Source organism: Notothenia rossii (assembly GCF_949606895.1).
Source record: "Notothenia rossii genome assembly, chromosome: 12".
Taxonomy (NCBI): domain Eukaryota; kingdom Metazoa; phylum Chordata; class Actinopteri; order Perciformes; family Nototheniidae; genus Notothenia; species Notothenia rossii.
Window position 1 is genome coordinate 10,307,192 of NC_136911.1, and position 27,230 is coordinate 10,334,421.

Here is a 27,230-nt window from a genome sequence, read left to right on the forward strand (position 1 = left end):
TTTGGTCTCGCCTCACGAGACCAACACACATACGACATTTGAAACAAACTACTGTCATTCTTTGATACTGTGTCTGTCCCCCTTCATTAAACCCTTGAGAACAGAAAACAACCTCCAATGACAGTGAAGAAACTATCAGAGTGAGAGCCTGAGTGCCAGAAAGCAGCATCCTTGCGTGTTGTTGAATCATCAGGGCCCCCCCCCCCCCCCCTCAGCGGAATACGCCAACAAGGGCAGCTGATAGGGAGGGGGAGATGCGGCCTTTCCTTCAAAGGTGGAACTGATGAATCTGATCAGAGAGAAGTAGACTCCTCTGCTGCCTCGAGAAGTCCCCCAGCCCGCTGACGCCTCCTTCCAAGTCGTCTGCTGTAGGGATGTCCGCGAGGTCCTTCTCCTCCAGTCCGCTGATGCCTGCTTCCAAGTCGTCTGCTGTAGGGATGTCCGCGTTGACGATAGCCAGGTCCATCCTGATGTCCTCCAAGGTCCTAGCCGGAGTGTTCCTCGCCGCACACTGGCTCCAGTAGTACCAGATGTCCCCCTTTGCTCCTCGGCGGACGGCATGAGATGTCCTCTGGGTCACTCTGTAGAGGCCGGAGAACCTGGGGTTGAGTCACGTAGGCCTGACGACCTTCAGCCAGACGAACTCCGCTGTGTCGGCCTCCTGCTCCTCGGGTCCCCCTTTTGGCGTCAGCAACCTGTGTGGAGAAATCTGATACCCACCCCTCAAGTCTACGCTCAGTGCTTCTGGGCCCTCAGGTGTTTGACCCACCACTGGTAGGCCGCTTCAGAATTCTAATACTTGGCCTGTGTCAACAAAATAAACCCCAACATCTTCAGGTGAACTAAATAACATATCTCAATAGCTCTGACTTTCTGACAAGCATCTGTGTTATTATAAATGAAATCCTTGAGATCCCATTTAAAATCTAAATATAATATGAACTGCTAATGTCTCTGGTAATGGAACAAACTAATGTTATGGATTAAAAACAACTAAAATCATGATACTGACAAAGTGAATAATTTCCAGGCGAGACTGCTTCTACCTGTCACTGCTTGGATTTTATCAAGCTGAAAAATGAATACAGAAATCCAACATACTGTCATCAAATGTCTTTCTATTATGACTTTAAATTAAATGTACATCCCCATAATGATCTAAACAGTCTATGGCTTTTACTTCTTTACCAGGCTAGTTACAAGATGTTGTCTAAATTAAATTCTATCTCATTACATTACTATGTTTTAACTTAGCTGTAATATGTTCTTTCTACAGTTCAAACCTCAGTTACTTTAATACCTGTTGAAATATTACAAAATTGTTTTCATTATCACAGTTCACCTTCTCATTCTCATTCTGGAATTACCTCTCTCTAGCCCCTTGGCCACTGATTCTGCATCTGTGTTACCTGTTATAACTCAATCCATATTAGAAACATGTCAACATTAATCAAACATTATCTTATCCCCAGATATGGAGCAGGTTAAATCTAAAACTGTCAATCAATGGTCAGATTGAACATCTGAGTTGGGGCGGCAGGTTTCTTCCAGTCCCTAAATGAAAATATCCCACAAGATAGGCCTGGTTTTGTTATGCTTGTTTCTTTTGTTTGGCGCAATCCTTTGACTCCTCCTCCTCCTCACCAACCGAGTGTTTCAAGTATGTTCGATTCTGGGTTTATACAAAATAAACCTTTTGTCAACTGTTACACTGACTCCCTCATTTTTATTGGTTGTATGTTATTGTCTCCAGGTCCCCTAGACCTTAGTGGGGACGTAACATTAACATTGCTATTGCTTTGTATGTCGGGGGCGGGAGATTCATGTGATTGGTTGTTGGTCGCGTTGCTCGCAAAAAATCGCCAAGCTTCAGATACGCCCAGCATCAAGATTTTTTTTCATGCCTGTGTGTGGACCATAGGGTCTGGACGGGCCGTAAAGTAACGAGTAGGTGCGCCGCATTTGCGCTTCAGATGAGGCTCCCTCCGCAAAATGAAGCACCCTCTGCAGTCTGCGTGATCTGCCTGTAGGGCAGGGGTGGATCTAGACAAATATTCATGGGGTGGCAAGAGGGTGGCAGGAGAATTTAAGGGGTGGCATCTCCTGGCAGAAGTATATGCTGATTTAATCGCAGTCATATCAATCAATGTTAACTTGTAAAGCCACAATATTGATATTTTAACTCAATAACATTAGGTGACATTATTGTGGCACTGTTAGGTGTGCTTCATTGTTTGTTGTGTATTCAGTCAAGCGGGTCAAAGTTACAATGTAAAATTGTAACATCAATTGTATCATCAGTCAAAGAAGGGAAACAGAACAAATCAAAAGCAGCTGTTCCTGGACCACCAGGTGATGTGATGACTGTGACCTTGATAATGAAATGGATGCCTAGGCTAGAAAGTAATGTTGTGCTCATCATTCTAAAAAAGTACTATATTACTCATTGCTCTTTTCTCTTTCCAAAGGTGATATTATAGTACCGTGTTACTAGCCATTTATTACTGCCCAAACACTGAAAGAGTAAAGTAATCTGGATAATTGTGTGGTTATAGTGTTTCTACATTAACAAATCATGACATAACCACTTAAAGCATTCTGATTCATGGTTATTGGTAGTTGAGTTTGAATAGAATTGTCATATATAACAGATATCTGTAATGAATTACTATGGAGAGGGGTTAGCTACTTGTTTTATAATCATTATTTTAATATCAGAATAACTGATTTTTCCTCTTATTTCTTCACAGACATCTCCCAGTCAAGAGCAGAGCAGCCCAAGCAGCCACACCTGAAGTTCTTCCCACAAACACTTCAGGGGGATGGAAGACGGTGCTTCTGTAAAGACTGGTTCAAAACTAAAACCTAAGTACAGTTTTATTAATGTGATTGTGACCTTTGTAATCATTTAAGTCTTCTACACACTTTAGGTCTGCAGCGCCTTCAAAATGAAACGAGAATATATGCAGTTTTTCCTCTTCTGTGTCCTGAGGTTATGAGCCGACCATTAGTCAAGTTTGTTTTCATAATGTTCTGTAAGCTAATTAAAAAAAAGGGTAACCAGTTTGTTTATAAAGTATATACATTTTCAAAACAAATGGAATACAAGCTATATGTATTACTCTCACCACAGTGGACTAATCTAAAAAAAATTGAAATATGTCTCGTCACCTATTATCTGTCTAATACTAAAAGGTGGTGTTTTGTATCATTTATATAGTGAATGTTTTGAATTTGCTATAAAAGGTCAAGAATAGATGGTGTTTTTGTGTTCAATCACAGTATGTATATGATACGAGGAGTGAAGCAGGTAGGACCCAAACGCAGATAATACTGATAATACCTTTATTTAAAGGGCTCTTATCGAAAATCACTTGAAAACACAAAACACTCCACGGTGAACTTATTCACCAACAAAAGACGGACCAACACTGAACACAGGAAGAGACAAGACTAAATACAGGGAGGGGTAATCACAAGACGAGAAACAGCCGGGCAGTGGAGGAGAAACACAAGGGCCACAGGTGAACACAATCAGACAACTAGACACACCAGGGAAACTAACCCAGGAGGAAAAACACAGGGAAAAGGACCAGACAATAACCCAGGAGGAAAAACACAGGGAAAAGGACCAGACAATAACCCAGGAGGAAAACATGACAGGGAGAACAGCAAAACACCCAAACCTAGACACAGAAACGTGACATGACATGAGAATCGTGACAGAACCCCCTCCTCGAGGGACGGATTCTAGACGTCCCTAAACACCAAAAAAATAAATAAATAATCCAACAACGTCCAGCAGAGCGGGTGGAGGGGGTCCGGAGGACGGGCCTTGGCTGACAGCCCAGGGCAAGGCAGAGCTCGAGGAGGGGGTCTCGGGCGGACGGCCCGGGGGCAAGGCAGAGTTTGAGGAGGGGCGAAGACCACAGCGGGCAAACTCAGGGGGCCGGGCTCAAGGGTGAAGACCGAACAGCTCCGGAGGCCGGGCAGGAGCCGGTGTCGACCGGATAGGATCCGGAACCGGTGGGAGAGGTGTCGGCAAGATCCCCCACGGAAGAGGACACAGGGCCGGCAGGACCCCCGGCAGGAGAGCAGTCGGCGGAACCTCCAACGGCACAGGACATAGGGTTGGCAGGACCCCCGGCAGAAGAGTAGTCGGCGGGACCTCCAACGGCACAGGACATAGGGTTGGCAGAACCCCCGGCAGAAGAGCAGTCCGCGGGACCTCCAACGGCACAGGACACAGGGTTGGCAGGACCCCCGGCAGAAGAGTAGTCGGCGGGACCCCCAACGGGACAAGACATGGAGTTGGCAGAACCCCCGGCAGGAGAGCAGTCGGCAGGATCCCCAACGGGACAGGACATGGAGTTGGCAGGACCCCCAGCGGAACCTCCAATGGCACAGGACATCGGGTTGGCAGGGCCCCCGGCAGAAGAGTAGTCGGCGGGACCTCCAACGGCACAGGCCATAGGATTGGCAGGACCCCCGGCAGAAGAGTAGTCGGCGGGACCCCCAGCGGGACAGGACATGGAGTTGGCAGGACCCCCAGCGGAACAGGACATGGTGTCGGCAGGACCCCCGGCGGAACAGGTGACGGCGGGACCTCCAACAGGATACGGGGAGCTGGAGTGGGTCGGAACACCGACAAGACACGAGGAGCTGGAGTGGGCCGGAAAACCGACAGAAAACGAGGAACTGGAGTGGGCCGGAGAGCCGGAACATGAGCCAGAATCATAACTGCTGTGGCCGGTACTGGAGTCGGAACTGGAGCCGGAATTGAAGCCGGAACCATGGCTGCTGGGGCCGGTACTGGGGCCGGAACCATAGCTGCTGGCGCCAGAACTGGGGCTGGAACCATTGCTGATGGGGCCAGAACTGAGGCTGGAACCATGGCTGCTGGGGCCAGAACTGGGGCCGGAACCATGGCTGCTGGGGCCAGAACTGGGGCTGGAACCATGGCTGCTGGGGCCAGAACTGGGTTTGGAACCATGGCTGTGCGGGCCGGTTCTGTAGCCGGAACCATGGCTGCTGGGCACGGAACCGGAACACGGAACCATGGCTGTGTGGGATGGTACTGGAGCACGGAACCATGGCTGTGTGGGCCGGCACTGGAGCATGGAGCCATGGCTGCTGGGGCCAGAACTGGGGCCGGAACCATGGCTCTTGGGGCTCGGGCTGCTAGCCTGGACTTGCGACTCCTTCTCTTAGAAGCCGTTTGAAGGCTCCGTGGACCTCCAAAAGCCAGACGAATTCCAGAGAACGACTCCTGGACAGGAGCAGGAACTGGGGCAGAAGCACGGGTTCACTTCAGACGGAACCCACCGAGGCGTATATGGTGCCAGGTTGGGAATTGGGAGGCAGGGAGCTAGCATGCCTGGGGCTAGCAGGCCGGGAATCACACACAGAGAGGAAATTTGAAATCCAGCCAGGTAAGAATCTCACCAAGCCTGGTTTTTCCGTAGCCATCTGGCGCGCCGCTGCCAAAACAGCCTCTTGCTGCTGAACTCCGGACGCTCCCCTCCATTCACCATAGCTGCAACCCAGCAAGTAGGTGAATGAATACAGCTCCCAAATGGATAATCTGCTGGGTCCATTTCTCGGTTGGTTCATACTGATACGAGGAGTGAAGCAGGTAGGACCCAAACGCAGATAATACTGATAATACCTTTATTTCAAGGGCTCTTATCGAAAATCACTTGGAAACACAAAACACTCCACGGTGAACTCATTCACAAACAAAAGACGAACCAACACTGAACACGGGAAGAGACAAGACTAAATACAGGGAGGGGTAGTCACAAGATGAGAAACAGCCGGGCAGGGGAGGAGAAACACAAGGGCAACAGGTGAACAAAATCAGACAACTAGACACACCAGGGAAACTAACCCAGGAGGAAAACATGACAGGGAGAATAGCAAAACACCCAAACCTAGACATAGAAACGTGATATGACATGAGAATCGTGACAGTATATTTACCATTTTATACCCCTTGTGTTTTTGGGTCATGAAATAAAATAGTCATGTTTTGAACCTTGATTTAATAAAGTAATGTCAATCATCTTTGATTCCAGTGTGACACAAACAGCTTTGTTCAGTCTAAAACTATTTATAACCTAGAGAGATAATATAACTGAAGAACATGTTGTGTATTGTATGTGTTGAGAATGCTGAACATGTTGTGCCTTACAATAAAGGAACTTGTTCAAATTAAGCTGTATTTGTCTTTTTAAAAAGGAAAGAACAACCAGCATACATAAAAAACGAAACAATAAATCGCCTAACACATGTATACACAAAATACGTTTTTTTTAAATGTTTGAAGTAAAATGTTAACTATCCGTATTATATTCACTTCAGATGAATAGTATCAGAAAATGTAAAATAAGAAACCAAAGTATATCAGTAGGTGATTCTCTTTGCCATTGTTTTCATCTAGTCTATACTTTTGAAACAATTAAATTATTGATTTTGGTGGGCCACCCCAAGATTTTCAGTGGCCCCATTTGGCCACCCCTATAAAACATTTCTGGAGGCGCCACTAGGTGCGCGAACCACCTCAACTGGCTCCTTTCGACGCGAAGGAGGAGCGGTTCAACTCCGAGTCCCTCCCGGATGACTGAACTTCTCACTTTATCCCTAAGGGAGACACCAGCCACCCTGCTGAGAAAACCCATCTCGGCCGCTTATCCGCAATCTCGTTCTTTCGGTCATGACCCATCCTTCATGACCATAGGTGAGGGTAGGAATGAAAATGGCCCGGTATACAGAGAGCTTTGCCTTCTGGCTAAGCTCTCTTTTCGTCACAACGGTGGGGTAAAGCGACTGCAGTACCGCTCCCGCTGCTCCGATTCTCCGGCCCATCTCACGCTCCATTGTTCCCTCACTCGAGAACAAGACCCCAAGATACTTGAACTCCTTCACTTGTAAGGACTCATTCCACTCCCCTCTTCCCACATTTTAGATTGTCATTAAAAAAAATTATACAAATATTTAAAAAATTTGTTTTATTTTATTTTCATTTTTATTTTTAATAAACAATGTACAATATCATATAGTTGGTATCAGAAACATGTATAATCTACAATAAAATCTCGTTTAAAATTGTGTTACGATCTAAAGTTACTGATAAGTCATGTGTTTCCTGCCTGGCCGCAGAAATCTTTGCCCTCTCGTCTGGGCGGTAAGAAAAGAGCCCTAAGTGCAGCAGCAGCCAACCAAGTGCTGATTGTTGCTTCCTGAAAAGTACTATGCAGCCGAAACATAATTTCAGCCAATCAACGTCGTCAGATCTGATGGTCAAAGGGCTACAATTTCAGCCGGCCCAAGGCAGTCTGTGAGTTGTTTTGGTATCCAAGGAGACAAAACAGGGAGCTGTCATACACTCTGGAAGCTATCATTAGCAGCTAATATGAAAAATCAATTTTTGACATAAAAATTGAATTATGGATCATCAATAATTTTTTCAAAGTGACAGACACATTGGATTAACCTATGGATTAACCTTCAACCGCGTTTTTCTCGTTTGAATGCCATTGAACACTTTTGATCAGAATAACAGCAAAAGGTGAGCATATCTCCGTGTTTTGCTACCTAAAGCTAGTCGTGTGATGTCTGTATTTGCTTCCCCTGTCGCGAGTTCTGATCGCTCAGTGATGATACTTATATTTCTAGAATCTGTGGAATCTCGGCTTGTTAGCATAAGCTTGTTTGTGAATATCCGATAAGTATATCGATCGATTTATACCTGGAGTGCGTTAGCATGTTTTCGCTCAGGGCTCATTTAGGAAAAGGTTAGCTTCTTGTGAGACTTGTGTTTTATTTCGTTAAAATGTTTTCATATCATCAGTTAGCTGAGTTTCTTCCCGTTAAATGAGTATGACACATGAATAGTTTATTACATTTTAAGAAGCCCTGAGACAGTAAAAAAGGGAGGGGGGGAAAGCCCCTTAACAGGTTAAATGGGAATTAAATCATTTGAGTGTTCCCAAAGCCCCGGTGTTCTGCAGTTTGTGTGGGCCTACTGTACTGTTGCATAGTTTATATACTGTAGAAACTATGTACAGGACAAGGTGTTCAAAGTTTTGGAAGATTCACAGCTAACCACACTGAAGATTATGGAGGTATTGATCAGTCTTCTCATATTTTTAAGCCTCAATTTGTCCTTTGCCCCCCCCCCCCCCCCCCCCTTCTAACATCACCAGAAGTCATAATTTAAGGGGTCATTTCTCAATTTTTTTTTACGGGGGAGCATCCCCCCGGACCCCCCTAGTATTGTTTGGTCCCCATTTCCACAACCCAACCTAAAATATTTTCCACCAACCGCCACTGAATCATTCCCTACTTGGAGTGGACAGTCCATCGGTTTCCTGCTGAGAACCATGGCCTCAGATTTGGAGGTGCGGATAAGCAGGCCCCCCTCCAGGATCCTTGCGAGAGTAAAAAGCTGATCCCTCGTTCCACGACCAGGACGGAATACGCATTGTTCCTCCTCAATCTGGGGTTTGTAGTGCCGAGAGATAGGGAGTCAGAGGCGGTGCAAGGAAGGTGCAAAAGGGTACTTTATTAGAGAGTAACTAAGGTCATGTTATCCGGTTGCAGTCCGGGAAGAAGAGAGAGAAGCAACATATATAGTAAACACATAACATGTCCGTGTGGGAACAATACCCCCAACTGTAGTTCCATGTATGAATTATGTAACCCAGTGTATTAATAGGTGGTCACCACACAAGCCCCCCCAGAATTCAAACATGGCAAAAAACCCTTGCGTCCGTGGAGGAAGCACCACAGGGGCCGAGGATGGTGGGGTCGCAGGTGAGGGCCGGGCTATGGAACGGGCCGACGAAAGGGGGCTGCAGGAGAGGGTAGGGGCCCTAACGAGGGCATCCCCACCGGGGGCGGGCCGGAACGGGCCGTCTTAAGGGGGCCGCAGTAGGTGTCGTGGCGAACCCAGCAGGAAAGAGCGCTGCTCGGCCGCAGGTGAAGGCACGGTGGCGGCGGGCATGAAGTCCTCGGCAGATGTCGAGGTATCCCCGGAAGGCAGGAGCAGTCTCCCCGGGTGAAAGGAGTGCAACCCGGCCGCAGGCAGACGCGCAGTGGCGGCGGGCACGAAGTCCTCAGCAGGCGTTGAGGTATCCCCGGGAAGCAGGAGAGGCCAGACAGTTTACAGAGCCCGCCACCCACGGGCCGATGGCAGCATGGGCGACGTCCGAAACAGTCGAGGCGAGACGGGGTCCAGGAGTGCGCCACCCAGGCGCCGATAAAAACGTGAGTGGCGTCTGGAACCGCCGTCGAGGTGGTGAAAAAAATGAGAGTGTCCACACAAGGTCAACCGGCTGGTCGAACCTCCTCTCCGGCACCGGAAAAAATTGTGAACAGTCAAAAACTTGCGTTCTTTTTGCCGTTTTCGGGTCCGTCCCGGAAACTTCTCGAGACGTGTCAGGGTCACCAGTGTAGTGCCGAGAGATAGGGAGTCAGAGGCGGTGCAAGGAAGGTGCAAAAGGATACTTTATTAGAGAGTTACTAAGGTCATGTTATCCAGTTGCAGTCCGGGAAGAAGAGAGAGAAGCCAGGAGGGCACGCAACATATATAGTAAACACATAACATGTCCGTGTGGGAACAATACCCCCAAATGTAGTTCCATGTATGAATTATGTAACCCAGTGTATTCAGGCGCGCCAGATTCATTTTAGAAGTGGGGGGGCCAACAAAAGTGTGTGTGTACTGTATGGCCCAATCCCAAACCACGCCTTACACCCTACCCCTACACACTCCCCCTCCGTGACGGAGTGACAGGCTCCCTCCTGTCAGATGGAGGGAGTAAATACAGCGGCAAGCTTTGGGACAAACTCCCCTCTCTCCGGCAGAAACAGGAAATACCGTAATATGTAGGCCTAACAACGGTTTCAAATCAGCATCTCTTTGGCAAAAAATGTAAATGAATATCTCAAATAAAACTCCAAACATCTTTAATTGTGTTTTTTGTAAAGCTCTTTTAGTTTTAAACCTGATGTTTATAAGCTTCTTAGTTTTTGCAACAGTCTGTAAATATACACAACTTTATAATAAAATGCACACATTTACCTTTTTCTAGACTACAGGTATGATCCTAAGTATAAAAAAAAAATGAGGTTATCATGAGGTTGTTAACATCGCAATTTATCACTTTAGTGGTTTTGCAAATAATTAACCACTCTCTGATTTTGTACCATTCTGCGTTGTACCTTCTCTTTGCCCAAATAATCTACTAGCGGTCTCCTTTTTTCCGATAGTTAGCTGTACAGCTTTACCCGCCTCAATGTCCCGACAACAAACCTCCATGCAGTCGGAACCAGCCTATTTCGGTTCAACAACGGCGGCGGTGGGGGCGGCGGCGGTTTTGACAGTTTCTGCGGCCGCAGAGCTACTGCTTTTGGGTTCATCAGGCTTCGCTGTTTGAAGAAGGTCAAGGCTCCGGAGATGTGGATGTCAGGGATGTGACCTTCCAGTTGTTAAATGTAAGTTTAGATTGACTGTATTTAGTTTTCTTCTGCGCTGGTTCTTCTGACATGTTTGCAAGTGTAGGCTATATATTCTTTCTATCTAGGTTAACGGCTGACACACAGAACAACGTAACAAATAAAGTAAACAACGTAACAAATAAAAAAATCTAAGCTTTTTTATTGGTTGTAATTTACATGGATACATTTGAATGGTGTGACAATGTCCTATTTGATTGGGTTAAAATGTACATATTCTTCCTGTTATGTGTTATGTCTGCCTGCTTTATTTGACCTAATGCAAAATGACCTGCTCCATCGAAATCAGTCGCATTGACCCGAAGACACATTTTGATTCCGAGCTTTTTAATGATATCAGGATTGTTTTTGTAGGCTACTCCAAATATTAAGCAAAATATGTCACATTATCTAATGACTGTTACAGAGTCATCATTTTGAGAAAAAGGCCTTTAAAGTTTTCTCTTCTCTGGAATCCATCAATCTGATTGATTATTAGCGGAGCAAATGATCAAAATACTACGGAGGGAAGATATTTTCGTTTAGATTACTGCACTCACGGGAAACACCGGCTGTTGTTATGCCTGTTGTGACGTTAAGTTACTCCGTTATCCGCTTGTTATGCCGTTACAAGCTTCAAACCTGTATTTATCATCTGAATTTGCCGAAACAATTTTAATATTCTGAAAGCCAAGACTTTGTTTATTTGAAATCAGATGACAACAAACTGTAAAGGACCCTGCCGTGTTATCTATGATTACTATGTGCCTTACATTCATAATTTCAGCGGGAGGGAGGGGGAGCAGCGCTGTGGAAGAGCCGAGCAGTGAGAGGCGAGCTGTGGTCTTCCCTTTACAAGCTTGAAAAATGCGTGTAGCTACTCAGATTGAATATATATAACAATAACAAATAACAAAATATACACAGCTAGATCAGATCGCGTTTTAGATGTGACTTTAGAGTAGAGGGGAATTATTGAAACAGGATTTTTACAGTGTTCCGCGCCGCGATACGTGTGTGTTTCTGTATTTTTGCGTTTGTGTGTATTGTGTTTGTTTCCTGGGGAAAACACTCACGAGAAACACCGGCTGTTGTTATGCCTGCAGTGACGTTAAATTAGTCCGTTCTCAGCTTGTAATTATGCCGTTACAAGCTTCAAATTTGTCGGCCTATTTATCATCTGAATTTGCCGAAACAAGTTTAATATTCTGAAAGCCAAGAATTTGCTTAGGCCTATTTGAAATCAGATAAAAACAAACTGTAACGGACCCTGCCGTGTTATCTATGATTACTGTACCTTACATTCATAATTTCAGCGGGAGGGAGGGGGAGCGGCGCTGAGGAACAGCAGAGTGGTGAGTGAGAGCTGTCATCTTCCCTTTACAAGCTTCAAACATGCCTGTAGCTAGTGAGATTGAATATAACAATCAAAAATAACAAAATATACACAGCTAGATCAGATCGCGTTTTAGATGCGACTTTAAAATAGAGGGGAATTATTGAAAAGGGATTTGTACGTGGCATCTGCTGCTGCGAAAATGTGGGGCAGGGCTGAAAAGTGGGGGGGCCAATGGCCCCCTGGCCCCCCCGCTTCCGGCGCCCTTGAGTGTATTTATAGGTGGTCACCACAGGTTCGACAATCGTCCTGACCCTCCTTTCGAGTACCTTAGAGTAAACTTTCCTGGGGAGGCTGAGTATTCTATATCATATTTTATTTATCAACACAATTTATTTGATATGATTTTTTGCTAAACACATCCTCACAAAATATGGGATCTTATAGACAAGTTTACGCGCCATAACCCTACACAAATGCACTTCATTTCCGCCGGAAGTCTTTTGCACAGCGTCTGTCGGTGTAAACCGGTGTAAACAGTCAGACGGGCACTGGTGTAAACACAGCGATTTCGATGCTAACAGTGATGCTAGCTTGGGAACACGATTCTACTTCTTTGACTGGAGATGGCGTTACTCTCCCCCACCCGAATTCAGTGCAAAACTGGGAGGATAACATGACGACGTGGCCCAGCATAACGTACAGCAAAATCTGCTCCTACTTCGTTCAATCCATGGCAATAGATGGAAAAGCAATGGACAGTCTGAAGGCATATCATAAGGCTGCGCACATTCTACTTTGCCCACATGCTCCCGAAAATTGTTGACGATTTTGTTGAGGGAAGGTTACAGTTCTGCAGTAAATATCTCAGCATTTTAAAACCAAATAAACTGCCTTATTTAGGTCATGCCCACAGGAGCCAACAGTTGTCTGTTGTTTACATAATGCACAATTTACATGATCTCTTTATGCTGTGCAATATATCATATGTGCCTGTACTGTTTGAGTGAAAATAAAGTTTGATGTAATTTCATTTCATTATTGCACTGTTATTGCATTATTGCATTTCATATGTTCCTTAGAGTGCTACAACTTCTTTTAACACAGTTCATCATTCATATTAAGCTCATACTGTACATAAATAACACTGAATGAATTAATTGTTGAGAGGAAACTAAAGAAATGGCTTCAACAAGAAAGATCACATGTTTAATCCTAAAAGGTATTACAAATTAAAATATAAAAGCAGCCCACACAATTACATCACTATGAAAATATTCATATATAATATTAAAAAATACAATGCATGCAGTATTTGTTGTGTTTATCTGTATTTAATGAACAACATGGCTGGGTGCTGGGTGCTGGTTTGTGGTCGTAGCACTCTCTATCTAACCACTCGTTCAGGTGCTTTCTCGAGTGATTGCAACCAACTACCGCACACGTAGTTCCCGAACCACTTTTCTTCATGTTGTAATTGTTATATCCTCTTTGTCTCTGCGATATCAGTGCTTTGTCGGCACAACGGAGCTAGCTAGCAAAACAAACCCAGTCCACCAAAACGCAAGTGCATTGCATCGAAGGGAGGAGTTCAGGATGTAGAGCGGAAACGGCTCAATAACTTGTGTATAGTGAGAGGGCATGTTTGGACTCATGGTGCCCCCTGGTGGATCGACCCCCTACTGCATCCATCCGATTGGTTAAACATAACTGTGAAATGAGAAAAAAACACAACATATGGATTGTTACAATTAGAAGATTTCACTCGTGATGTGGTATCTGGATCTTTAATGGTCATAAAAGCCTTAAATAAATCCATTTGGAATTCATTAAAAAAATCTGCCTCTAAAACCTAAATAGAATCATGAGATTCAAACATTTTCTTTGGTGTCAGAGTGGATGTTGTCTGTACAGGGTGAACACAAACTGCTATTAGCAAAAGCAGCTGGACTTCATTAAGTTTTCCTGGATTTCAAATGTATTAATCAAAGAAGATTGAAAAATAACCTTTTCAGAGCTTGTGCACATACGTTGTTTGGGTGTTTGAGATACATTCAAATTTGGTTCACCTTTTAATGTCACATGCAAGCTCATTATCAGACAGTGTATACCACCCCCTATTTGAGTATCAGCCAACAATCATTTCTAATAATAACTCCAACAACATTCATGCTGCGCAGAGTTCAAGTAGTTTCCCACAGAACAGTAGGGCACAATGAAGAAGGTGACCTTGCTGGGACATGCATTACATTTCCCTGGATTACATTTATACATAATTTTACTGCAAATATAGGCAATCTGATTTAACAACAGCACTTCTCACTACTTTTCTTTGAGCTTAAAATATGGGGGGAGCAGATATATTTTACGTCTGCTGTGTGGAATGATTTATGACTAACCAGCACATGCACAGCAATAACACCAGGATACCTATTTCAGTGACAGGGTCATTTTACACCATCTAATGTAACTAATCTAAAAACAAATATTCTGGGATGTCAGAGCTGATTTGAAATGCAATAGAAATGTTTGGAATCTAGCTTGCCGAGCGGGAAAACCTACACAGTTAGTACATATTTCCACTCACAGCTTACTGAATAATGCCAGTTTCTTTTGCTGATATTTGAAAAGTTGTACAGAGTTGAGAGTTTTTTCACGGAAGAAGCTGAAAATGTTTTCCTCATGTGACCTGTGAGCCTGTGACCTAAGATTTTCATCGTCGTAACTACACTGTAGCTATGTTCGTATGACCAATAAAAGCCTTGAACCTTGAACCTTGAACCTTGATTTTTGCAGCTTTTACCAGCTTTTAAATCAAACGCTTAGTGTGTGGTCTCAGCAAACCAATATAGCTATGCATCTGCACATTTTACATCCCCAAATAAGTAGTTATTCTTATAATTTGGCTCAGGTGGCAGATGATATGTTGAGATAAACTGATATCCTCTCTGGTAATTCATGTGTCTCTTTCCCTCTGCCTCCCTTTATCTCCCCTCTCTCTGTTTTTCTGGAGTCCGTCTGTCTGTCTGAAGTTTTGTCTCAAATGCTGGGGTAGGGGTTATTTTGAGAAGGGACAAAGAGGAATGGGATGGTTGGCATACCAGAGGGGACACACACCATCATGCACCCCTCTAAACATGAACATGCACACACACACATACTCGATGGATGAGGGGCAGGCTTATTATTATTATTATGACATGTTCACTTTATCTCATGGCTGCACACCTGTTTGATGATTCAATACAGTTAAGTGAGAGGACTGACTTGAGATCATGGCCACTTGTTACAGTATCCTTATCCTTTCACTTTATCATTTACAAACATTGATTCGATTTTTATGTTTATTTTATGTCACAAATGTTATGGACAAATTAAAATCAACAAAGTAGAATATGACAAGATCTAATGGATAAATTACCTTAATTCTTATCCACTGTCTATTAACAAGTGTTGTTGAATACATTAAAGTTAAATGTTGAGAGTTGAGTGTTGATGAAAACAAAATGAAAAATAAGTAAAAACAATGGAAATAAAAATTATTAAATAAAATAAATTAACTATAATGATAATGGATACGAAATAAAAAAAGACAACATCATGGTCAATGACATATAAGTGCACCTTTAATAGAAAACTAAATTCATAGTTGATCAATGATGTTAAAATCAGAATACCTGAAATCATTTTAAGTATCTTTATCAATGCATAACATATTCCTACTAAGCCAAACCTTGAATGGATCGTTATGTTCTAAAGTAGAAAGAGAAGTTTCATTAAGATCAAGATTAAATTAAGAGACCACTCCACATTTTTCTCAAATCTAAATTTCTACATGTATGGCAGCCATTCCATTCCAGTGTGTGTTAAAATTCCAACACAGAAAAAGGTTGTCATTAGTTTATAGAATAAAATACATTTGACTCAAACTGACGCATACCTATAAATAGTAAACCAGATAAACTGATAATGCTGCAGTGGTCTCTTCATTTTTTCCTAGTTGTAAATGCCCAATTAGGACTTTGTAATATAATGAAGGTGTGAGAAGAGGGTGTAATTTAGAAGGCACACACTGACCTCAGCTGCTGGTCATCTGGTTCAGTAACACATCCCATCAATATAAATGTGTTTACTGTCACTTCTTACATTTATCCACAAATGGAAATACTCTGCTGTTGTTCTGAGACATAATTACACGATAATTATAGCTGGGATTTAGAGGATCTCAAACAGGATGTAAAATTGAAATAGTCAAATCATTCAAACATGTGATATTTCCATTCCCAAGTCACACTATGGGATTCACACAAAGGCGTAAATGAATGGGAATGAATCATCTATTGATGAGAACAGATGGATGATTAGAGCTAATTCACACAACTGGAAATAGAAGGGGAAAGTTTAAGTAATAAAGCAAAGCGGGAAGGAAGGATGCTTAATTATTTGCAAGGCTATGTGTGATGTCCAGGCCCATTAACTTAAGATCATTTTTGAGTGTCAGCAAAATGCTGTGAAGACTGTGTTTCTCACAGGTCATAATCTTCACAGGTTGTATTTAGATTGGTGTTAAAAAGGATACATTAAATTGGAAGGTGTGTGAAAATAATGCAACTTTTCAAAAATACTATGGCCAAGAAAAAAACTATAGCATAATTTGCAATTGGCATGTTTCCATCCAAATGTAACGGTACATTATACAACTTGATGATGTTTTTCTTTAGATGCCTCCAACCTGTTAAACCTTTATGTTTTCAAGTCTCAAAACCTTGATAAGTGGATTTAACACTGTAGACATCAAAAGTATGATTTTCTCAGACATGATAAACCCTCTCTAGAGCTACAAAAACATATACAACATATTTTAGAGTCTTCCTATAATGAATAAAGTGATTGTATTGTGCAAAATTGGTGAAATGTCCCTTTAACTGGGACCATTTCTTCTTGGAAATTAAAATACCTGTGTTTAATCTTTTACTTGAGACATTTCAAATGCAGTTGGATGGAGTTCTATATTTTCTTTATCTAAGATCCAAAAAGCCCTTTGAAATCTGGCATTGATAAAAAAAATAGTATTAATCTGGATGATTGTTGAAAATGTGCTCTCTAGTTTTAATGTCTGTATAATAATGAAATAGGCCCATGACATGCGTCAACTGATGTCAACAGACACAACAATTATTTAAGAAACCACTAGGTGGCATCAAAACAGTACCTATGTTCCAAGACCTTAATTGAGGCCTACAAATATTTTTTTCTCTTAAAACTACTGTGGAAATATTTGCTATAGAGAATTGAACTGAAATAACAAAACATAGTTTGTCAGATTTGTATCTTCTTGGGCAGATTGTCCTTTGTAGCTTGTTGGTATCTTTACGTCTTAACCCCGTTATACAGTGTAAAATGTGTAACTTTGTTGGACGTGTTTAGGAACATTTTTTATATTGTGCTTTTTTGTAGAACTTATATGACAGCGTTGACATTTGTGGCACATTATAAAAGTATGTCTTCATCAATTTCAAGCTGCTCAGAATAATACAGAAAGATGTGTGAACTAAGAGAATGATTTAAGGGCATGAGTGAAATACAATTCCACACAGTTTATTTTAAATGTTTTTGGTCACATAAAGCCACTTTAGAATAAATAAACTGTGTGTTCCCCGTCTTTTCTATAGTTTGTGACGTCAAACCCATCATTGCCATGGGAATAGCTATAGGAATGCTTGTTACCCAATTCACATTGCTTTTTTGTCCTCTCCACTAACGTTGTCCATTCAGCCTTGCGTGCAAAGCTCTCATACTATCCCTCTTTTACCATGTGCACTGTAAAACATCAGCACACACTTATAAAAGGGATTTTAGATGAACATCCTGACGCCAGTTGCTGACTGGATTCCTTTTCCTCTCTCCAAAAACGCTCATTATTTACCTTACAAACAAAGCAACTTGTGCAAAATCCACCTCTTTTTCAGCAGTCTTATTCCGTTTTTTTGTACTAACATAGAGCGCTGTTTATCACTTATATTAAACACAGAAATTTGCTTATCAAAAAAATGCAATATGAAAATAACTGTTGGATTTATTTGTAACTTTTGGTTTATAAATCTATGGTTACATTGCTATGTTTGGAATGCGTAACGGACAAAGATGTTACATGTGCTGTTATTGATATTGAGTCACATTGTATGTAAAGTTAGGTTTCCAGGAGCGCTGGGGGCAGAAAGGTGGTATCCTGGACTGTTTGCGGGGAAGGATCCGGAATCAGGCTGTTTGCTTTGTAAGGCCTGTTGTCTTTCCAGAAGAAACCTTCCCACCATGGGGGCTGGAGGAGCATGCTGAGGGTTTACCACAAGCAGGGCGGATATGGCGCATCCTGCATCCTGGATGCTCGCTGCTGCTAAACCTCAACCATGGAGACCCAACATGGGATTAAAGGAGCTCTCAAAGCCCCCCCATGTCCAACACTGCCCCCCTTTACCTCTACCAGGTTACATGTAGGTTTGTTTGGGTGTGGTATATTAACTTTAGCATTAAAATGAACATTACATCCGTCTCATTTATTACTCTTTAACTGGGTAAGATAGTGTCAGTTTTACTACCAAAAATTCAATTGAATAAAAACTAAAAGTGAGACAGAATTAGGAATTCAAAATTAAGAGTTTTACTGTAGTCATTTATATTAAAACAATAGTTATATAAAATCAGATAATACAGGCACATTTATGGAAAATAAATCACACAATAACAACTTTTCCCTTTTGAAATGCTTTATGGTTTTTCTTACATGAATGTTGTCCCATTGTAATACATTATTTAGAGTATATCTGACCATTATGCAATTCAAGTGTTGTTAATCTTAGATCCTCATTGTGTGATTTACTAAAACAGAGAAAAAGTAAGTTTGAGACAAAAAAAACAAAAAACAAAACACCTAGACTCCTGCGTAAGTGCCGTTGTAAACAAAGGGCTTGTCTGACACGCAGTGACCTATGATCTCAGGAGTCCACCTCTGGACTTTGGGCTTGCCGTCCTTCCCCTGCCGGACGATGACGGTACTTCTGGATGCCACCGAAGGATCTTCGTCAAAGAAATTGAACGGTCGGAGGAAAAAGCCCACTGTGTTGCCGGGGGTTGCCGTGTTCGGGATGTCTTCTGAGTGAGGCACATGCAGGAAGCCTACTGTCACCCAGGCTACCAGGTCCTGCACACAGGAGAGCAAATAATACATTAGACCTTTTTAGAAAAGAACACATTACAGGTGTTTTGTGTCTATTCAAAAGAGCAAACAAAAGTAAATGTCACCATTCAGGAGTTACCCTGAGTTTGAGAGAGCACAACGATTCTTTAAGGAAGAGCTAACCTCTCAGCTGAAAAAAGGGTTAGGGTTAAAACGTCTATTAATGTAATCTAAACCATCTTGAATTTGATGTGCATTGTTGAAATATCTTACCTGATTTACTATGTCTTCATTGTTGCGAATGTAGTCCTCAAAGGACACAACGGGGTCCCATGGGTCACCCTGGGTGTATATGCTGCTGCTGGTGGCTTCACTGTCTTTATGACGAGTCACAGCAAGAGGATACCTGTGGAGAGGAGATATGTTTTGTGTTTCGTCATTCTGTAGGCTTTCAAACTAATAATTCATAACAACTCCCCAGCCATTCTTTCATGAAGTAATTTCAAAAGTGGGCTCCTGTTGTTATTTAGCTTCAAACTATTTATGGTCTATCCAAAGACAATTTCCAACAAAGTGTCGTTGTACTGTTATCTGCTGGACCTCTGTTGACTGCCAATCCATACTTTGACCTGAATTTGAATTTGACCTGAATTCTAACAAAACTTCATGTGCAGGGATTAGCCTCTTCAGCCCCACTTATCGTTCTCTGGGTCAATCATTACAAACTAATTTTTTTAGTGTAAATGTAGCTTGAATGCAAAACTCAAAAGCCCAGTGTATATGACTGAATTTGCAGAAAGTGTGTCTGAAATGATGATCAGGACACTTGTAATTGTCTTGGTTTAAATTGATATGTATTTTGTACAACATAAGGGAAAACATTTTAATACCTTGACCAACTGATGCCATTTTCCTCCCTCCAGCCTCTTGGAAGCACACTGTGGGCATGTGAGTTCAACTGAATCCGATAACCCTTCTGGTGTCCCCATTTATTTTTCTCATTGGGATTGTAAAAGTGCACATAGCGGGGGAATTTTTTGCCAAAGCGGAAAGCAGCGGATCTCTCGGTCTTCTGCTCTGTCCTATGGAGTTTGGACTGGACGATGAAGTTCTTTGGACTCCAGGGATTTGTGAAGTTGACATATTTCAAATCAATCGTCTCAAAGCTGTTCTCTCGACCTATGTCACAGTGAAGGCAAAGAGTTGTCAGAAGAGGTTCAAGGTCAAGGTAAAAGCAGTGTGTTGGAACAATATTGGTCTACAGTACATTTACTTTTGCATTAAAATTCTCCATTAAGTGTTTGACTTATTTATGGCACATAGCCTTTATCACAGCAAGCCTTGATCCCACATTTCAACGGAATTGGCAATCTAGCTACCCTTTACAACAGGGTAAAGTCCAGGATTTTTTTTTATCTGGATTGGCATCAATAAAAGACCTACTTTCTGTCTGCGCTTTCTTTGATCTGATTTCACACACTTCACAGCTTCAAAATGTACATTGAAAAAGAGGTGTGAAAATAAAAAAAATTGCACCCTTAATAGATCAAATATGGTTACAGCTATTACAATAGCAAATGATAATGACAGAATGTTAGTTCCAGTGAAAAAGGCAATTGATTGTTATATTTACCAGCAATATCCAGGTCAACCTTATAATGGATGAGGTGTGTGTGCAGGTTACCAAGCACATTGTTGTACACCTTGGTGCCATAGTGAAGTCCGTTAGCTGTAAAGAAAGTGGCATGGATGTATCCGGTAGCGCTGACCTTTACCTCCATCACCCCATTCTGGTAGAACACGAAGTCCCAGATGTAATCATAGTTATAAACCGTTGAGGTTGTCCGCAACACCAGCACAGCGTTATCCACCCCTCCAAAGAAGTTGTATCCCCCCTTGAAGTTGGAGTCAAAATGCCTCCTCAAAGGCATAGCAGTGGTCATCTCAAAAATACAGAGTGCATTTTTGTAGCGCACTGGTTTATCCGTGTCATAGTAGTGGTACAGGTCAACAAAGGTGGCAATTTCTGGACAGTCTATTCCTGGCGCCAGTTCGTAGGATGAGCTGCCCATTGCCCAGCCGGAATCAATGTACTTTGTTTGCATGGCAGCAGGAGTATCACCAGAATAGAAGGCAATAGCTTCTTGTAGGCTGATCTCATAGGCAATCCTTTCCCCATTAAAACGCAGGTCAAAAACTTGAAGCCCAGCCGATGATCGGACACGGTAGGCGAAAGACCATCCAGCATACTCAACAAAGTTGCGGTCAACGTGATAGCGCTTGCCCTGAGGCTCGACAAGCTTCGGCCCATGGATATTAGTGGCTGTGTTGCTGTGACCCCGGGGGATGTAACTAGAGTACAGGTCATTGTCGTCATGTTCAGGCAGTTTGATCTTCTCCACATCTCCTGATTCGTATTTTTCAACCAGTTCCTCAACACTGTCAAAGAACATGCTGTTATACCAGACCTTCTCGACATTCCACTTCTCTGGGTCCAGGTCCTGGTGGTTTATCAATACCTCAAACCCAATTGGGTGGATGAAATAACCCTCCACAAATTTCTGCAACATTATCCAGCTTCTCCTTTCACCTGGACCAAGCCCACGGGGGGCTATGTCTGAGAACGTCAAGCAGCGGTTTGAGCAGTTATTGAAGGAAAACCCTCCAGTGGTCTCAAATAGAAGCTTGTGAGCTTTATTTGCGATCTTTCCTAGTATGTCCTTAATATGATAATACTCTACAGCGGAAATAGGCCTTGACTCAAATCGGATAGGCCTAGCCCCCTTGAACGTCTTGATTGTGTGGGTCTCTGGGGATGGCAGAGGACTGACAATGTACTCAGTGATGTTGGGTTCGGTCTTGTTCCCGAACTGGATGATCACACGGGCTTGACGTTGGGGTTTGGCCTGTCCACGGTCCAGAGCTCTGAGGGCTTCATGCTTTCTAGGCAGATGCAGTTCGATCAGGACGATGCTGTTCTTCATCAGAGTCTTGCTACGAGCTTCAGTGAGCTCCAGCTCTGGAATACCGTGCAGGTAGTCCCGGACAGCTTTCAGCTCACGTGCTGTGAGGTCGGCATACATGGGGGCACCATGATAAGCCCAGTCTCTTGATCTGGATGCACTACAACCAGCGAAGCAGAGCAGCTGCAGTAGACAGAGAAGCCTCATGGCTGAAATATAGTGAGAAAGTAATGTCCAGCATGAATTTAGTGAATGAAGGGTGGAAAATTGATATGTTGAGTGATGTCATGCACACGTTTGACTTTGGAAAGACAACAGATCTTGTATTCAACAGTGGGAATTTAGGAGATTCAAAAATATAAACCTTGTTTCTACATATTCAAATGTATTTCACACGGTTTTTATTCACATTATAAAACAGAATAAGAAGCAATAGTTATTTATCTCCAGTAGAATTTAAGACAAACTTGGGCCTTGTTCCTTCTCCATGCTCTCTTCACAGCTGGGTAAGCAATTATTGCTCTGTCCATTTTTTGTATCAGTCTTTCCTCTACTTCTCCACAAGAATACCAACAGAATGTGTCTCTGGAGCTACTATAAACATGTTTTACAGATGCCCTGTGATTCACTAACAAACAGTGTTATTTGCGAATACAAAACAGCATCTACAAACTAATGCATTTGTTTTTTTTTCAAATTAAATCATGTGACAGAAACAAATACAAATAGTAGAAAAGATGTCGGTCTACTTGTAAGATCTATACTATCTTACAAGTAGACCGACATCTTTTCTACTATTTTAGAAAACGCTCTTTCTAACAATATCAGACAAAATTTAACAACATGAGCAGAAAAAATGAGTTTTTTCTTTCCGTTGAACAATCTAATGTAATCTGCATAATACAAAAATATGCAGCTGTTGACAGTGTGACACTGTCAACACAATTCAAAAGAGAAAACTCAAAACAACATCAATTTCTTAAAATAATGTAAATGGACATGTGACATTTTCAAAAGGTTTCAACATTAGGTTACGAAGCTATGTCACAAATTGACAAAGTTATATCTAGTTCCTTTCCAGAAACAAGAATTTCTACCATATTTTATAAAAGGTATCAGGATTTTTTCGATGAAGCATAGGTTAATTGTATTTGCAAACCACACTGTGTTTGTTAATGAATCATAGGGCATCTGTAAATCATGTTAAGTTTGTTTGTGGAGGTTTGGCACGAAGTAAGCTCCATATATGTCAGCCTGTACTTTAAGACACTCAGAGTCAACACTGCCCTTATCTCTGCTCTCTGTTTATCTTCCTGCACTGTTTGTGCTGCACACTTAATATATAAACTTCACACAATTTAAGAAGTTCTCAAAGCAAACTGTCACATTCTGCAGCTTTTATTGTACACAGTATTATGTAATAATGTTTCGATACAGTATATAATGTTCAGACTTTGAAGTAGTTCCATGCTTCCTCAAAAAACACTTATACTTCTGAATGAGAATCAAATAAATAAACCAAGCTACTGTACCTTAAGTTGTCCTGCTGTGTCAAGCAGTGTGTAAATCAAAGTCGGTCAGTACGGTCCTCCTGCTTCAGCATTTGGAGAAAACGCTCTTATGAAAACAGAATCAATGGACTGCTGCTTTTAACCACCTTCCTTGTAGGGCCGGAGGCCGATTGGTCCACAGTGGGTTGTAAATATGATGAAAGAACAGGTGCAGAAGGAAAGGCAAGACATTCTATAAAGAGCTTACGAAATGAAGGACAAGATACAAAAAAAACAGCTTAGATCAATTTAGCTCGATATAACTTGTCTGATCTCTCTCTCTCTCTCTCTCTCACTCTCTCGTCCTGTAACTAGTTGATTAAACTTCTTAATGTCAGTTTAAAATGTATGCAATTGTGTTGGTCCATCATGGCATTTAGCTCATAAAAAAAAGTAATAACTATAACTGGTCGGCCCCACCTGCATTAGCAGGTAAACACAATGGATGAAACAAATACATTCAAGTAAAACCACTTTCCAGCAGTCAGCAGCACATTGTAAAAGCTGTTGATACAACTGCTCACATTCATCATTAAGTAAAGATAACACCCTTTTCACCCCGGTTACATTTTCCATTTGCCCTGACCCTGAGAGGCTCAGTGAGGTAAAGGACTCTGAGTGTTTAGATAGTTCACTTTAGTCTAAGTTATCTCAAACGGTGTCTCAAACGGTTCTATCACAATTTAGCCACACCTATATAATTATTAGGATAAATAAAAACATGTTTGAAATCATTCCAATGTATACTATAGGACAGTAAACCAACAATATCCTTTAAAACTGGAGAGATAAAAAAATATGGATGAATAAATTAACGTAACCTGGTAAAATAAGATGTAAATGAACCAGCAAAAATCTTGCCTAGGGCAGCAAATTGGTCAGAACCGGGCCTGATGGTGTCATCCCATGTGTCATCCCCACAGAACCCCCCCCCCCCCCCCCCCCCCCATTTGAAACATGTTCCCACGGCTATGCAACGAAGCTTACATTATACAAATATATATAGATTATATAGAAAAATATATAGACTGTTGAGCTCATTCTCTCAGTGTATCATCAGGAAAACAGAGACACACACACATCATTTAAATAAGAGTTTTTAAATCAAATTATTGGTTAAGAAATAAACATCTTAAAGTAAATAACAATAAACAATAGCCTTTAACCCTGTAAGGTCCCCAGTTGTAATTGTACAACATTACTTTAAGCTATCCAAAAAAGTCAGTAAATGTTTGTTTTTGTTAAAGACCACATTTACATAGACAAACGGTCCTTTGTTCAGCCTCACCCCCAGGCACTAGCCACGCCAACCAAGCACAATTGCTGTAACCACCACACCTCCAGAACCCAACCGACTCATTTATGCTTTTAAATAACTCGCTTGCATCTATCTTGTACTCCAATACTAGCTGCACAGTATTTACTGACTGTGAGCTGTGAAAATATAACACTGTGCAGACGTGCAACATTCTGCTAAATGCTGTTGATGTTTCCGGCGCGACGAACGATCGTGACAACTTTTGTATGCTGTTATAATAGTGATGTATTGAAAATACATCAATAATGAAAAAATCATATCACATTTCACAATCACAATACAAATGCAACCTCTATGATAGACCAAGCCCACTAACAGCTGCTAATAGCATTTCGTAAGCTCTTTAAAGAAGTGGGACTATATTTAATTTTCAAATTATTATTTCTTCCTTCTTATTTTTATGGAATGTATGTAGGCCTACCCCATTCAAAATATATGAATCATTACAATTATAACTATTGGCATGTATTTTGTATACAATTACATTGTGATCATTGTTTCTCTGAACCACTATGTTAAATTCATGTCTGAAATGTTTGTACATTTATTTTTCCATTAAATAAAAAAATAAGAAAGTGTCAATGTGGGTGATACAATGGTTTGTTTAGATCTAGTTGAGGACTGTTACACTCATTACTGTTTATATTGCCAAGCTGTGTGTATCAAGGACTGCAAACTTAATATTCCTACCAGACATTGTAGGCTACTGAATTGGTAAATACAAAAAAGGCATTGCACCTTTCAACATCAAGGCAATTTAAAGTGCAACATGAACATAATTAAGAATCAAAAGTAAAAACACATCGAAATGTAAAAAGAAACATATAAAAAGGATTTAAAACAAGCAAAATTAAATGAATGATGTATTCAAGCTATAATACAATAAGAGACTAAATAAATCTGTTTCAGTGCAGTGCAATACAAAAATTGCTAATTTGAGCAGATATCAGATGGACTGGGATTTGTTCCAGATATGGTGAATATAAAAACGGTTTCTCTTAAAGTTAAATGTTTCCCTCCACATAAAACAAAACAATGTATTCTTAGCAATCTTTATAAAGAAAAAGACCTGTGTTGTATATTGTAAATTTAAAAAGATCAGTGCTGTAATATGGTATGCTGCAACTAACTACCCCTCTCTCCCCCTAAACTTCTTTCAGGATTGTTTTAAAAATGTCTATTATTAACATGACATTTGGGACACTACACACATACTTTCATGACAAATTGTGGTAAGTTTGGCTGACCTTTTTTCTACAGAAGCAACACCATCAGGCAAACATTGGATTTGCATTGTGAGCAAACAATATTAGCATTAGCATAATGTCCTTAGCATTAGCAAGAAAGCACATCTGCGTCTGAGTGAAGAAGAAGAAGAAGAAGAAGAAGAAGAAGAAGAAGAAGAAGAAGAAGAAGAAGAAGAAGAAGAAGAAGAAGAAGAAGAAGAAGAAGAAGACATACTTTTATTAATGCCTAACAGGGAAATAACTTGCGGGATTCTATTGTGTTTACACACATTACACACACAGGGAGGATATACATGCACAAACATAGAGGATATACAGAACAGTACATGCACAAACACGACCAAATGCAGATCTAGTAGAGGTGGCAGAGCAGTGCATATAGATAAAGGTGCACTGATAAAGGGATAAAGCAGAGATAAAGCATAATCTACTGTAGCAAAATGTTACAAGTAAACTTCAAAATATCAGCATTAAAGTATTGTTCATAAAAGTAGGCTACTTATTATGCAGATTAGACCATTTCCCAATCATATATTTTGTATGTTTTGATTATAATTATTGATGTATTGGTGTGATTATCAGAGAAGGTAAAGTTGGAACTAATTTAAATTACCTGATTTACTGCTGGATAGCTTGTGAATTTAATCCAGGTGTAACTAAAGTCATAGCTGAGTGTCAGTCTTATTGTTTATTCTTAATCTATATCTGCAAAGTAACTAAAGGAATTACATGTAGTGGATACAAAGTACAATATTTACCTCTGAAGTGTAGCGGGGTAGAACTACAAAGTAGCAAAAAATGTAAATACTCAAATAAAGGACAAGTTCCTCAAAATTGTACTTCAGTACAGTAGTTGAGTTATTGCACTTAGTTACTTTACACCACGGAAACCTGTTCCTCCAACCTTCCTCCCTTTCTCTATCCTCATCCTGCTTCTAGGAAATGGTGATGGTGATGAAGCAGTGAGCTAACAACATGACACAGCTCATTGCTATCACTATAAAGAAAACACAATGTATCCAAGGCTCAAGTGAAGAGTTTGCTGGGAAGTCAATTATGACGCACTGTTTTGCTTATACCATTAAATCCTACCCTTGTGACATCAGTAGCTTTTCCTTCCTCTCCTCTGGGCTCAGGCTAAC

The 27,230-nt window shown here is 41.5% G+C and overlaps 1 protein-coding gene across 1 annotated transcript; it reads right to left on the reverse strand.

Moving 5' to 3' along the window:
- Positions 1-18,582: 18,582 nt before the first annotated feature.
- On the reverse strand, positions 18,583-23,657 carry LOC307026547 (diamine oxidase [copper-containing]-like). The gene is made up of 5 exons (XM_079662031.1): positions 23,506-23,657; positions 20,644-22,182; positions 19,901-20,189; positions 19,284-19,416; positions 18,583-19,034 (listed from the first exon to the last, which is right to left on the reverse strand). The coding sequence occupies exons 2-5, from the start codon at positions 22,178-22,180 to the stop codon at positions 18,765-18,767; spliced, it is 2,229 nt and encodes a 742-aa protein (XP_079518157.1). The 5' UTR covers positions 22,181-22,182; positions 23,506-23,657; the 3' UTR covers positions 18,583-18,764.
- Between the last annotated feature and the right edge of the window lie 3,573 nt (positions 23,658-27,230).